General features: G+C 41.9%; 1 protein-coding gene across 1 annotated transcript; it reads right to left on the bottom strand.

Moving 5' to 3' along the window:
• Nucleotides 1-3,945: 3,945 nt before the first annotated feature.
• Nucleotides 3,946-12,804, bottom strand: LOC113014288 (gastrula zinc finger protein XlCGF57.1-like). Its single transcript, XM_026155710.1, has 3 exons — nucleotides 11,663-12,804; nucleotides 8,830-8,898; nucleotides 3,946-6,703 (listed from the first exon to the last, which is right to left on the bottom strand). Exons 1-3 carry the CDS (start codon nucleotides 11,946-11,948, stop codon nucleotides 5,235-5,237), a joined length of 1,824 nt encoding a protein of 607 aa, XP_026011495.1. The 5' UTR covers nucleotides 11,949-12,804; the 3' UTR covers nucleotides 3,946-5,234.
• Nucleotides 12,805-13,049: the final 245 nt, after the last annotated feature.

Here is a 13,049-nt window from a genome sequence, read left to right as displayed (position 1 = left end):
AGAGCTTGATGTGAAACAGCATCTGTGTTTAAACAGATGCACACAGACTCAGTGTGACACTTAGTTTCAGCTTTGAGCTGCATGTTTTTCAGTCTCTCTCCTTTTTATCAGACTGAAGAGTCAAGCGTCACCTGCTCACAGAGAGAAGCTGCACATGCTCTCTCTCAGTGGCCTGTAAACAGTTTGCTGACCGAGGCCAGGCCTCCTCTTTGCGAACCTCAACCAGAACCAATCCACAGAAGAAAGGTCAGCACTGTACACTGACTCTTCACACATTTATTTGACAATAAAAGTCTTGAAACTTATTAAATCCTTCTGATTACTCATCACTCCAACATAAAAAAAAAAAATTTTTTTAAATCAGCTAAAAAAAAACCTTGAAGCCACAAAGACTGTGGATCAGTTTGAACAAACTCAGGCCACCTGTGGTGTTCTTCAAACATCATGTTTTTCCTTCTTCAAATGACTTCAGAGCGACAGTACTGGGTTCCCTTCAGACTCTCCTGACCTGCTGGAGGCATGAACGTGCTGCAAAGATTTTACTGATGCAACAGAGTCAATGTCAAATGTCAAATCAATGTTACCACATCAGTGCTCTGCTCAGCTCCACAGGTAACTGAAAGGAAACGGCACTGTTTACATACTCCCTGTTCTCTTTTTTAAATCACAACCTTTAAAAATAGAAACCATCAATATCATACGCATAAATGGATCTTTTCAGCTTTCAGTTTCACATATCCCTAAATTTCATTTACAGGACTTTTTGGAAATAAGGTTGTATAAAAACATACAAAATTTAAAATGCTCAGTTCTCTCCAAAGTTAAAGCAGATTGTCGCGAGTTTAGGGCAATGGTTAAATATTGAAGGTTAAACCAAAAATCATAACTAGAATTGATCCCACTCCGGGCTGTGGGGCTGGAGCCAATCCCAGCTGCCACAGGGTGAGAAGAAGGGCACACCTGAACAGGTAACCAGGCTGACGCAAGGCTAACGCAGAGAGACAGACAACCTTCACACTCATGTCAGCGGACTCTCCACCAGCTGCTGAAGCAAAAACCAATTGTGGCACCTTGAGGGAAAATACATGTCACTTAAAGGAGGAGGAGTGCTCAGAGCTGAGAAGATTCAAATGGAAGATATCTGACATTTTATTTGAATCAACTAATCTTTAAACTGACTGTTACAGATTTCATGGAGGAAAAAAAGCGGGGGGAAAAGAAGGTGAAAACACAAATTGGGAAAAATATAGCTACAACATTTGTGTATACGGAATTCCTGAAGACACTGTAAGAGACAAACTATGGGAGTTTTTTTTAGAAACGTTTATTAAATTGGAGTTGTCCCTAAGTGATACGGAGCTGTGAATGCAAAGAAGTCACAGAGAGAGACCCAAACCACAGAATCCAGAGAAATTCAGTTTCTCTGTCGATTTGACTTTCCCTGGGTAAGGCTTGACACTTTAGTTTAACAACACTAAATATAATTTAGTGTAACCATTTCAGTTTAATTTTACACTGGAAGTTACAAATGTCTGCCTTAGAGAACTTGGAGAATAAGCCACTGTTCTGGAAGCTTGTTTTCCTGTTTATTTTGACTACTAACTACTTTGTAATACTTTGATTATTCATAACCTTACCGAGGAGAGGCCCCTCGTAATGCAAGAGCTTTCCTCTCCAAAAGGTTTTTGGGAAATTCTGATTTTGAGTAGAAACCACCATTCTCTCATTTGTTCTGTTTCAGTTAAAGTTCCAAGTTTTGTCAGATGTGTGTTGTGTTTTTTGTCACCCAAGGTTTACAATGTAAATGCTGTTTCTTATACAAGGCATGTCCTTTCAGCAGTATAGTTTACTAACACTTAATGTCAATGAGTTACAAAACCCAGTTAAAAGATGTAAACTTATTGCTGGAATGAAAGAGGAAAACCATCATATAATTCTTTGGCAGGAGACCCGCTTTACCAAAAAAGGGCACAAAAACCTAAACACCCCAGATTGAAATACATATTTTATTTATCAAACACAAAGGGACCCAATAGGGGAGTTGGAATTCTAATTTTAAAACAAATTCCTTCCAGCTGAGGAAGGACTATATATTTTGGTAAAAGGAATTCTAGACTCTAAAGTAGTGATGCTACTTAACATCTACAGACCTCCTGGACAACACAAATCATTATTAAGGACCATGTTTGATTTAGTTGCTACAGAGACATCAGGTGTTCTGATATGTGGTGGAGACTGAAATGTACAATTACACCCTACCTTGGACTCCTCAAACTTATCAAAAAATCAAAATCCTGAATCTCTTAGTACTAAAACAATTTGAATTCAAAGAACAGATCATAGGTTGTTTGAAATTGCTGTACAGTCGTCCAACTGCCCAGATAAAAAATAATGGAAATCTGTCTAGGATTATTACGCTTGAGAGAGGATGTCTTCAGGGGAGTCCCCTAAACTTTACTTTGTCTGTACTCTTTATAGAGCCCTGGTTCAATAGATTAGAGAAGACAAGGAAATCGAGGAGTGGAGTATAAAATATGCTTATATGCAGATGATGTACTTTTGACCTTGTCCAATCCGGACTCTAGCCTCCCTAAATTGATGACTCGTCTTAAACAATTTAGCCAATACTCAGGTTGCAAATTAAATATACAAAAAACCCAAACTCTAACTTGCATCTATGTACCAAAAGAAAACATACGTAAAATGCATAATTTCAAATGGAATACTAACAAACTGACGTATCTTGGAGTCACCATAACAAAGGATTTGACAGAAATTTATAACTTAAATTATAACGCTATCACACAAAATATAAAAGTGGACTCAGGAAGATGGGCACCTTTGACAGTTTGTCTGTATGGCAGAATAGAAATTGTGACCATTTTTTTCTTCACAATTTTACCCCGTGTGTTGTTTCTTTTTCAGTCCCTGCCAATTGAAATTCCCCCGAAACAACTTAATGAGTGGAAAAGAATGATCTCACAACTTATTTGGCGAGATAAAAACCAGGGTACAACTTGAGACTCTACAGTTACCAAAAGACCAAGGTAGATTGTCTTTACCTAACCTGGAGGACAATTACGATTACAGCTTCAGTACTTGGTTAGACTTTGTGATACTAGATACGAAGCAAAATGAAAAGATTTTGAACTTACCCAATTAGACAGGTTTTACAGTCTTTATTGGGTGATATAAGCCTACAGGAAAAACACGTGTACACTAAAGTAGCTTTAAACATAGGGATTAAAGAAGGTAAAAACTAATAATTTAGAAAGGAAAGTGTGAATACTAAGATGGGCAGGATATGATACAGACTTTACACTACCACAAAGGACTTGGAAGGGTATTACAGCATACTGTAAAATCTCAGCCAAAACAGATATGGGCAGATTCTTACCACTCAGTGAAACTTACAGGTTAAATAAAACTGCTTTTTATAGACAATTGAGACACCACTTTAATAAAAATAATAAAGTTGTAAGGTAGTGGGTGCCTCATTGACATATTTGTGAACACCTAGAAAGGTAAAGTACATAAAAGGCTGATCTCTAAACTATTCATATTTACAATCATTCAGGAAGCACTACACCCAATATGTTAAGACCAAATGGGAGAAAGAAGACAAACAATAGCACGTCAAGGTCCCCTCTTTGGAGGGAATATTCCTGGAAGAATAACATTAGATTTTTCATTAACCCTAAAAATAAACCACTTCAGAATAGCAAACCTGAATCTAGTAACTGCTGGAGACAATGTGGCAACACCATGGCTGATCACTATCACATATTCTGGACCTGTCCTGCTATTAAATCTTATTGGAGAGAGAAAACAACGATTAAAAAGGTAAAAGAAATTTTTGAAATGGAAAACATTTACCTTTTCTCTAAGACTCTGTAAAGAAAAATTTCAAAGATATGGTCATACAAAATGATTTTCCCATCTCAATCTCTTTTCATTTAACTTTATTTCCGGGACCTTGTTTAGTGCTCATCTGGACTTTTCTCCATTTTGTGCTGAATGGGCACTTGTGTAGACACATACAACAATATGCAAAGTTTGTATGTATGTAGGTATTTGAAGGTGTGTGTATATGTATGTAGGTGTGGGTGTATGTGTACAGTATGTGTGTATATATGCGCATGTATAAAGGAGCAAGATGCACTGTGTATTTCTAAAGAAAAAAAATAAAGTTTGAAAAAAAAAAGCAGTGGAATTGAGCAAAGGTAGAGGCAAAGATTAAATGGTGGAAGTTGTAGAAAAATAAATGTTGTACAGAGTTCACGGAGGAGGTGAAACAAGCTTTCGGTGGCAGGTAGAGTTAACAGAGGACTGAGTAGTGAGAGGAAAGAGGACAAGGAGACTTAGTGGAGGAATGAGGAACTACAGGAGAGGTTAGCAAAGAAAAAGTGGGTTGATTGAAAAAAGTAGACAGAAGTACACAGGCTCAGTGGACAGCAATGGTAGAAAAAGCTTATTGTGACCTGTATGTGAGACTGGACACCAAGGAAGGAGACTGGTTAGACATAGAGACCAAGCTGTTTCAAGGACTGAAATGTAATAACAAGTGAAGAGGGTGTGATGTGATGTAAGCAGTACATGGAGGAGATGATGAATGAAGAAAATGAGAAAGGATGACAGTTAGTGAATGTGATGTTTGCCTTGAGAGTGTTGATGAGGAAGTTTAAAGAAGGTCAAAAGGAGCTTCACTGTGTCTTTGTGGGTCAGAGGGATCAGATGATTAGCAGTTCAGAGAGGAACTGCGGTAAGTAAGGAGTGGCAGAGAAGTCTGTGATGGTGGTGCAGGACATGTATGAGGACAGAGACAGTGGTGAATTGAGTGGTAGGAGTGACAGGGCGGTTAAAGGTGGAGGTGGGATTACATCAGGTATGCTCTGAGCCCCTCTTGTTTACTGTGGTGAAGGACCGACTGAGAGATAAGGTCTGTGGACTGCGATGTTTACAGATGACGCCGTGATCTGTAGTGAGTAGGTGGAGGAGAGCATGGAGAGGTGGAGGTATGCTCTGGAGAAAAGAGGAGCCAGTAAGAGGAAAACAAAATGCATGTGTGTGAATGAGAGGGAGACAGATGGACACGACAGGAGTACAGTCAGTGAAGGCGGTACCACTACCATTATGAAAACATGACCAACTTTATAGAGATTCCATTTTGTCAGAAACTTCCTGTCAACTGTAGTGTTCTGTGCTATTATGAATAATGGGGAGGTGCTGTGGTACTACAACTGCGTGAATCCTGAGTAGAAGCTGTCCTCTGCTGTCCTCTGCGGCTCTGGCCTCGAGTCCTCCTGGCCAGCTAAATGCACTTTAAGGTGCCCATTAAGCGAGCGTTTGGCCTGGAAACTTTTCCCACAGACCCTACAGGCGTATGGTTTCTCCCCGGTATGGATCAGCATATGTCTCTTAAGGTCCACATCCTGCATGAAGCCCTTCCCGCATACCTGGCACAGGAAGCGGCGCTCCTTGTTGTGAAAGCGGACATGTGTGTCCAGGGTCTGTTTTTGGGTGAAGCCTTTCCCACACAGGCTGCAGGAGAACGCCCGCTCACCCGTGTGGATTTTCAGGTGTGTCTTCAGGTTGCCACTCTGGTTGAAAGCCTTCCCACAGAAGCTGCAGCTGTAGGGTTTCTCCCCAGTGTGGATCCTCAGGTGCATCTGCAGCGCCGATTGGCCCGGGAAGCACTTCCCGCAGATGCTGCAGGTGCCGCCAGCCTCGCGGTGAGAGCGCAGGTGGGCAGCAAGGCTGTCAGAGGACTCATAATGGTGTCCGCAGAGTCCACAGCGGCAGTCCGTGTCTTGCAGGTGAGTCGCCACGTGTTTCACTAACAGGGTCTTCCTATCAAAGGTGTCACTGCAAACTTTGCAGCGGAAGGACGGTATTGAAGTGCGGTTCGTCTTAATTCTGAGGCTGTCGTTCTTCTGATGAGTTGCCATGTGTTGCCGCAGACTGTTCCGTTTACTGAACTCCTCACCGCAGACACTGCAGGTGTGCACTGCTGAGCTCCTGTGCTCCTCCATGTGGCGCTCCAAAGAGCTCATGTGACAGAAGGCACGGCTGCACTCTTTACATTTGAAGGCTTTCTCTTCTGCGTGGACACGCAGGTGTGATGTCAGGTTGCCCTTCTGACTGAACTTCTTGCCGCAGAAGTTGCAGCTGTACGGTTTCTCTCCTGTGTGCAACCGCACATGCATTTCCTGGGCCAGGATGGAATGGAAGGTTTTCCCGCAGAAGGAGCATGTTTTGCTTTTGTCCTGGTGCATCTGCAGATGAGCCTTCAGGCCATCGGCAGAGTCCAGGCATTCCCCACAGTAACCGCAGCGAAAGTCTGGGTTGCTGGCACAGGTGTGCAGGACGTGTTTGAGTAGGAAGCCTTTCCCTTGCAGTGCCCGGTCACACACGTGGCAGCTGAAGCTCTGAGCCAGACTCGAGCGCCTCCGGTTGCTTGTGACACTGAGCGCCGGACGGCTACGCTTCTTCCTCCTCAGAGGTCTGAGAGTCCGCCTATGTTCAATCCAGTCACTGTCCGGGTCTCCATCGCTGCTCTCAGAGAGGGGTGGGTGGTAGGATGGCGAGGGCGAAGGAGGTGATGATGGACAGGAAACGTTGCTGCCATCGTGCTCCTCTGGATCGGAGGGATCCTGGTCTGTGGGGTCGTTTGGGTCATACAGCGTCACTGACTGCAGAGGATCTGAGGAGGAAAACAACAGTTGTCAGCATCAATCAGATCAGAACACCTGAGATGCACCTAGTGATGGCTGAGTTATTGCAGCTAGGGCTGGGCAATATGAGGAAAATCTGATATCACGTTTTTCGGGGGGGCTACATCACGATACACAATATATATCATGATATGTTAAATAACCTCCAAAAACAAATGCTATTTTCATATAGTGCCCAAAATTGCACTGGTATACTCATTCAAATCGACAATTAAATTTTTTTTTTTTTTTTTTTTTTTTTTTTTTTACTTAAACACAAAAAAAATGTGAATAAATTGAAATATTTTATTTTAACCAGTCAAAGGTTTTTCACAAGTGACTATACATTACAGTATAGGTATGTCCCAATTCATAGGCCGCATAGGACCTGGCCTTCGCGGTCTATGTGGGCCAGGTCCTTTGAAAGCCAAGTAAGCCAGAAGTGCGAGGCTGTTGAATGGGACGGTCTAGCTTTCAGATTTGCGTCACCAGCTGTCGCGGTGGAGTTTAATAAACTCAGCCGTCTGCTCCTTGCTCGCTAATATATAACATGACATTGGAGTAAATTCTCGACCATCTCACATTTCTGTTTAACCATTTCCTGTTTGACGTTTATTCAGCTGTGTGAAAACTATAACTTTAATCTCAGCTAAACCGATTTACTCAGAAACAAATAAAACACTGAAAAAAGGACCCGACCCATCCTTAAAATCTGGGGAAATGAAGAACACAGTTGTTGGCCGCATTTGGAGCAGCCTTCAAATTATGACAGCCTTCGTCGCCTGGCCGTGAGGTAATTGGCCTTCAAATGCGGCCTCTGAAGGATGCGGCCTACGAATTGGGACATACCTTATGTCTCTTTCTGTGGTCAACAATAAACCTTTAACAAGCAAAAGATCATAGAAACAAAAAGTACATCAAGCAATAAATTCACGAGACAATAAAACAATTGAGATGAAAAAGGTGCTCTTTTGTGCTTATAACATATAAAAACTGTAAAATAAAAAATGTGATGACCTCAAATTACAGAAATAAAAGTCTAGAGAGCGACCAAGAACCTTTATAGGTAATTGCAGCTGGTTTATTTAACATTTTCTTTAGTGTGTGGGGAGACGCTGATATGTGGAGTTTAAAACATTCTTAATTTTGTAGTGGATGACATTTCAGCTGGTAGAATAAATTTGTGGTACTGCTACCTTTTGCGGCAATATTTCACTCTAATATTTCCATGGCAATTTATACCCGATGATTGCGATGAAGTCATTTTTAACCATCATACGTGGAAAAACTTGCGATACATTGAGTATATTTGATATATCACCCACCCCTCATTACAGCATGGAGCATTTTGAGATATGTTTTGATCCATTTCCTCAGAGGCCGCTTTCGAAAATCAAAACATGTACTGAATGAGTGAGCTTGTTAGATGAAAGTTAGACTGACTCAATGCTCCACCCTGTGGTGGAAACCGGTATTACAGTAACTACAGTAACTGACCCCAATGGTTCTTTCTTCATATTCTGTTTTAGTTACATTTACACGGTTTTCAACTCCTTTTAAAAACTGGAATTTTAATTCCTTTACTCTGATTTTATTTATGATAGGTCCTGACATCAGCTGGATGAATGCTTTCAGATGTAATGCAGATCGAAGCACCTTTATTTCCAGGTGTTACTCAGTCCAATCCAACAGGTATGATAATGCCGAAATGCCAAGTGTTTGGTCTACAGAGGGTCTTTGATTTTGAAAAAAATAAACGGGATTTTCTGTGCTCTTCCTGCCCTCTTCATCTACTTGGTGCAGATCAATGCAATTTACATTAACATATGGACCATTTTCACCCCAGAGCACCGAGAATCACCAGCTTTGGTCTGAGCATATGTGATCAGATTCCTTTATTTGGAAAAAATGAACACAGAATCAGGCTGTGTGGTTTGTGTTAACCTGATGCGGAAGCATCTTTAATTTCTGACTTAACCTGCTAAGATTTCTGGGCTGCTTGGAGCATCAAACATACATCATACCATAGCAGTGAACAGTTTAATGTATATTTAATGTATATTTTTAAGATTAATATTGTCATGGTGATGATTCTGAAATACTTTAATGCACATACCTGCACACTGCACAGTCACCTTAATCTCAGCTGTCCTCTGACTGGCTGTTTGCACAATGGAGGTATTTCCTGTGTGTAGAAGAACCTTGGAGTTAAACCAGAGGAGAAACAACACACAACAATACACTGGATAATAATATAACAATATGTACATGCAAATCCTAAAATCTGTCCCACCAGCAAAACAAACACATTTTAATTCCCATCTATAAGATGACTGACTCATGAGTGACCATAAAAATCCACATAGGAAAGCTTAAAATAATCTATAGAATGTTTTTCCATGAAAAGCAAAGACATGAAAACATGTTTTAACCTGATGGAGACCTCCTGTTCTTTAAGGTGGGCCCCTTTTAAAGAATTTCAAACTCCCCACGCAGCTCAAAGCTGCTCTGCTCACAACAAAGCTGTTGGACCTTTTTAAAAGTGACACAGCAGCATTGAAAAAATCCAAGTATGCAAATATCGCTGAATCGTCATTGTCACGCTCACGATTTCCACATAGATTTGTGCGTGTGCACTGTTGGTAAATGAGGACCACAGCCTGTGAACACACCTCACCGTGCTATCAGCTCTGTTACACAAAGCGGAAGAAGCATGAACATGCTCCAGAAACAGCGCCGTCTCTTCAGAACCAAAAAAGCGTTTAAAGTGGACTGAAAAGTGGAGGGAACAGCTGATGACCCTCAAAGCCTTTTTTTTCAAACACATGTGCAGGTGGTTACATATGGTTAAAATAATTCAAATGCAGTAAGTATACACATTTTTCATATAAATACAGTCTATAACTTGATTATTGTCTGTAGCCCACATAATTACACACTTTAGTTACATAAAACATGTGAGTTTCTGTATAGCCTGTATAATAAATAAATATGTAGCCCAATAACTATAAAACCCAGAAAGCTACACAACATGGGGCGGTTCATTTACAAACACAAGTCTAACTTACATTTCACACAGTTTTTTGTTAGAAAACAATCACATTGTTACAGCTTAAATTACACAAAATGTCAGAAATCTGCACTGTCATGAACAAAAATTTAAATCTAATTTTTCATGATTTGTTGGATGAACCCTCTGAGGTCTGAAATACAACCGGCCATTTTTGACTCCTTTTGAGTTTACGTTTGTATTTCACCCTCAAATTGTTTCATTTTATTTTTTTCCCCTTGCCTCGTTTGGTATCTTTCTTTTCAGCTCAACTGAATTGAACTGTTTTTTTTTCACTGACATACTGCATTAGTATTACTGATCTGAAATCACACAAAGAACTTAAAATCCTAGTAGTATTTCTTTACTGTAAAAAAAACCACAGACATGTTGAGTAAATTTTTATAACTTGAAATGCAAATATAAAATGTACATTTTGGAAACATAAACAACAATTTATCTAAAAATGCGGCCAATAGACCTGACGTTTTTTTATTTTGTACAACCATTTAAAAATATTACTAAAACTAAAATGAGAGAACAATCAGGTGTTGCAATAAGATGCCCCACAAATGTTGTGTGCCAGTAAAAACAGGAGAACAGCACAGGGATAAACCTGCAGGCCTGACAACAGGAGGTGTATCACTCCGCTGGTTTTCTACTTAGTGACAGTGTTTACGTTGCAAATGTGCCTCTGTGACATTAATTAGTGCCCTCACTGACACACAAAACAAAACAACGACTACACAACAGAACAACTACACAACACAACACACTAAGTATACACTCCACACTAAACGTCACAAAACTCTCCCCTCTTCCTAAACAACCAAATCCCACGTGTTGACTTTTTTTTTTAATTGGTCGACATGGTACATTTTTCCACCGATAGGAAACATGTGGCTTTATTTCTTTCTTTACCGTTTTTGCGCTGTCCTTAGAAAACGCTTAAAACACACACACACACAAACGTGACGACAGTATTTAGAAAAAAGCATGGCTTATATATATATATTATCATAACTCTGGATTTACTGGCCTGTAATTAAAATGTAAAAACTTTGAAGTCCAAACTCTCAATGTGGGCTGAAATAGAGACTCAGCGTGGCTGCAGCTTGTTGCTATGTCAGCTTACATCAGTCATGTGATTTGGAGGTGCAGCGTGTCCGTGGACCACGCAGGGTTAATAACACTCACCTTCCTTCCATTTCCACAGTGTAACATCCAACCATCTGTGTAAAAAGCGAAATTCCCAAGGTGTTGTTCAAAATGTGCTCTGGCACAATCATAACCATCACTTGCTACCAAAAAAAAGCCGGTCCTGCTATGGACTGAACCATTTGTTAATGGTGGAGGGGGGAACACTATGCAATATATTCAGTTTTAGCATTTATATTCACTGTTGACTGTAACTACGCTCAAACTGTTAATGCTATCTTATATTAATAAACAACACTGTCATATGCAAAACTGGGGTGGCAAGGGATCATTTTAGGGTGGCACTTGCCACCCCATGCCACCCTTCTAGATCCGCCCCTGGTGTTACACGTGCTGGAAAGCAGTGTGAGTAAAAGCATCGGCCCCAACAGACTGAAATAGTGCCAACCGCCAGTAAACCCTATGCAGAAGAAGAAGAAGAAGAAGAAGAAGAAGAAGACTGAAACAGTATTTCTGCGGTGGCGCTTACACTGAACCTTTATGACCGATGAGACTGCAAAAGCTTATTAATTCGAAGATCAAATATTTCAGATTTCTGCTGACTGGAAAAAGAGAACGATCAGCTATGTCTCCGTGGAGCCAGTAACTCATTAATCGGTGACAATAACCAGCTGGTTAGCCCATACCGAGGGTCCTGTTTGTGTTCTGCGTGGGTCCTGCTTGCGTTTAGCGCGACACTGACCTGCCGCTTGCAGCCGGACTTCGGGCTTGAGCACGGCATCGAGCAGCCTCCTCTGACGGCAGATCTCCCGCTCCGAGCGCTCTACTCTGTCCTGGTACTCCGCCACGGTCTCCTCCAACAGAGCGACGATCTCCTCCGCGGCCACCGTCAGCCGCTCGGTCAGCAGCGCTCTCATCGTCGGGAGCTCGGCTGCTTCTTCTCCCTTCTCCAGCCGCAGCAACAAGTCTTCGGCGGCGGCGCTGATCCGCTCGTGGACCGACACTCGCAGCAGCTGCACGGTGCACATTCTGCGGCTTCTCCCTGCCGGGAGCCTCCGGGACAAAGAGAGCCAGCAGGAATGTAAACACGCTGCGAGTTCCGAGTCGAGGAGCGCGGTGCGGAGAGAGCGAACAGCGCCCCTGCTGAAGCGGAGGCTGTCGGAGTCAGAGGAGAGTTCCGGAGTCTCCTTGCTACTTTCTGGTTGTGCGGGACATTTTTAGCCAGAAGTTAACGGCATGTGAGTCAGCAGCTGAAGCCGGAACAGATCAGAAAGCCCTGAGAAAAAGGTTTCACATTCAGTGATAGCATGGTTTACTCCAAATCTCAGCAGGGTCATTCTGGTGATCCACTGACAGGTGCCCCTTCACCTGTCAGTGGATCACCAGCTTCCTGACTGACAGGCAGCAGCTGCTGAGGCTGAGGAGCATCACAATGCCACACACAGACCATCAGCACCAGCCTGCCCCAGGGGTGTGTTCTCTCCCCACTGCACTTCTTCCTCTACTCTGATGACTGCACCTCAGGAGAACCATCTGTGAAACTCCTGATACAGAACAATGACAAGTACACATGCAGACAGGAGGTGATGCAGTCAGAACCTGGAGCTGAAGCCTGTGAAGATGACAGTAGACCTTTTGGAGAGAGTCTATAAACTACAAACTATTTTTAGTTTTCTTTGCTCTTTTTTTTCTATTTTCTGTGTCCTCCTGCAAGTCTTTTGGTCTTTTTTTCAATCAGCCATTTCCTCCTCTCGTCAGACTCCAGCTCTGTCTCTGTGGGGCTGCCTTCTTCCTACAGCCTTGTGAAGAACAGGTTCAAAGTATTTGAACTTCGGACTGATGTACTGCAGTTGAATGGCCTGCATTTGTATAGCGCTTTTCTAGTCCATAGGACCCCAAAGCGCTTTACACTACATTCAGTCATTCACACATTCACACACTGGCGATAGCAAGCTACATTGTAGCCACAGCTGCCCTGGGGCGCACTGCAGTTGAGTAGAACTACTTACTTACATTTCTCCGCTGTTAGAGACTCTCAGCAAATCCACCAGAACAATGGATTAAAATGTTCTTATACACAATAGAAAATTCAAGCAAAATATTAATGGAATAATGCAACATGATACCAG

The sequence above is a fragment of the Astatotilapia calliptera genome, chromosome 22 (genome assembly GCF_900246225.1).
Source record: "Astatotilapia calliptera chromosome 22, fAstCal1.2, whole genome shotgun sequence".
Taxonomy (NCBI): domain Eukaryota; kingdom Metazoa; phylum Chordata; class Actinopteri; order Cichliformes; family Cichlidae; genus Astatotilapia; species Astatotilapia calliptera.
This window is presented reverse-complemented; position numbering and strand designations above follow the sequence as displayed.

What these genes read in the sequence shown, in the direction of transcription:
- LOC113014288 (XM_026155710.1), bottom strand. Translation starts at nt 11,948, where the DNA reads ATGTGCACCGTGCAGCTGCTGCGAGTGTCGGTCCACGAGCGGATCAGC. An exon ending in AGTCCGGCTGCAAGCGGCAG is followed by an intron (nt 8,899 to 11,662) that starts GTCAGTGTCGCG and finishes TTCTACACACAG; the next exon opens with GAAATACCTCCATTGTGCAA. An exon ending in GGTGACTGTGCAGTGTGCAG is followed by an intron (nt 6,704 to 8,829) that starts GTATGTGCATTA and finishes TTTCCTCCTCAG; the next exon opens with ATCCTCTGCAGTCAGTGACG.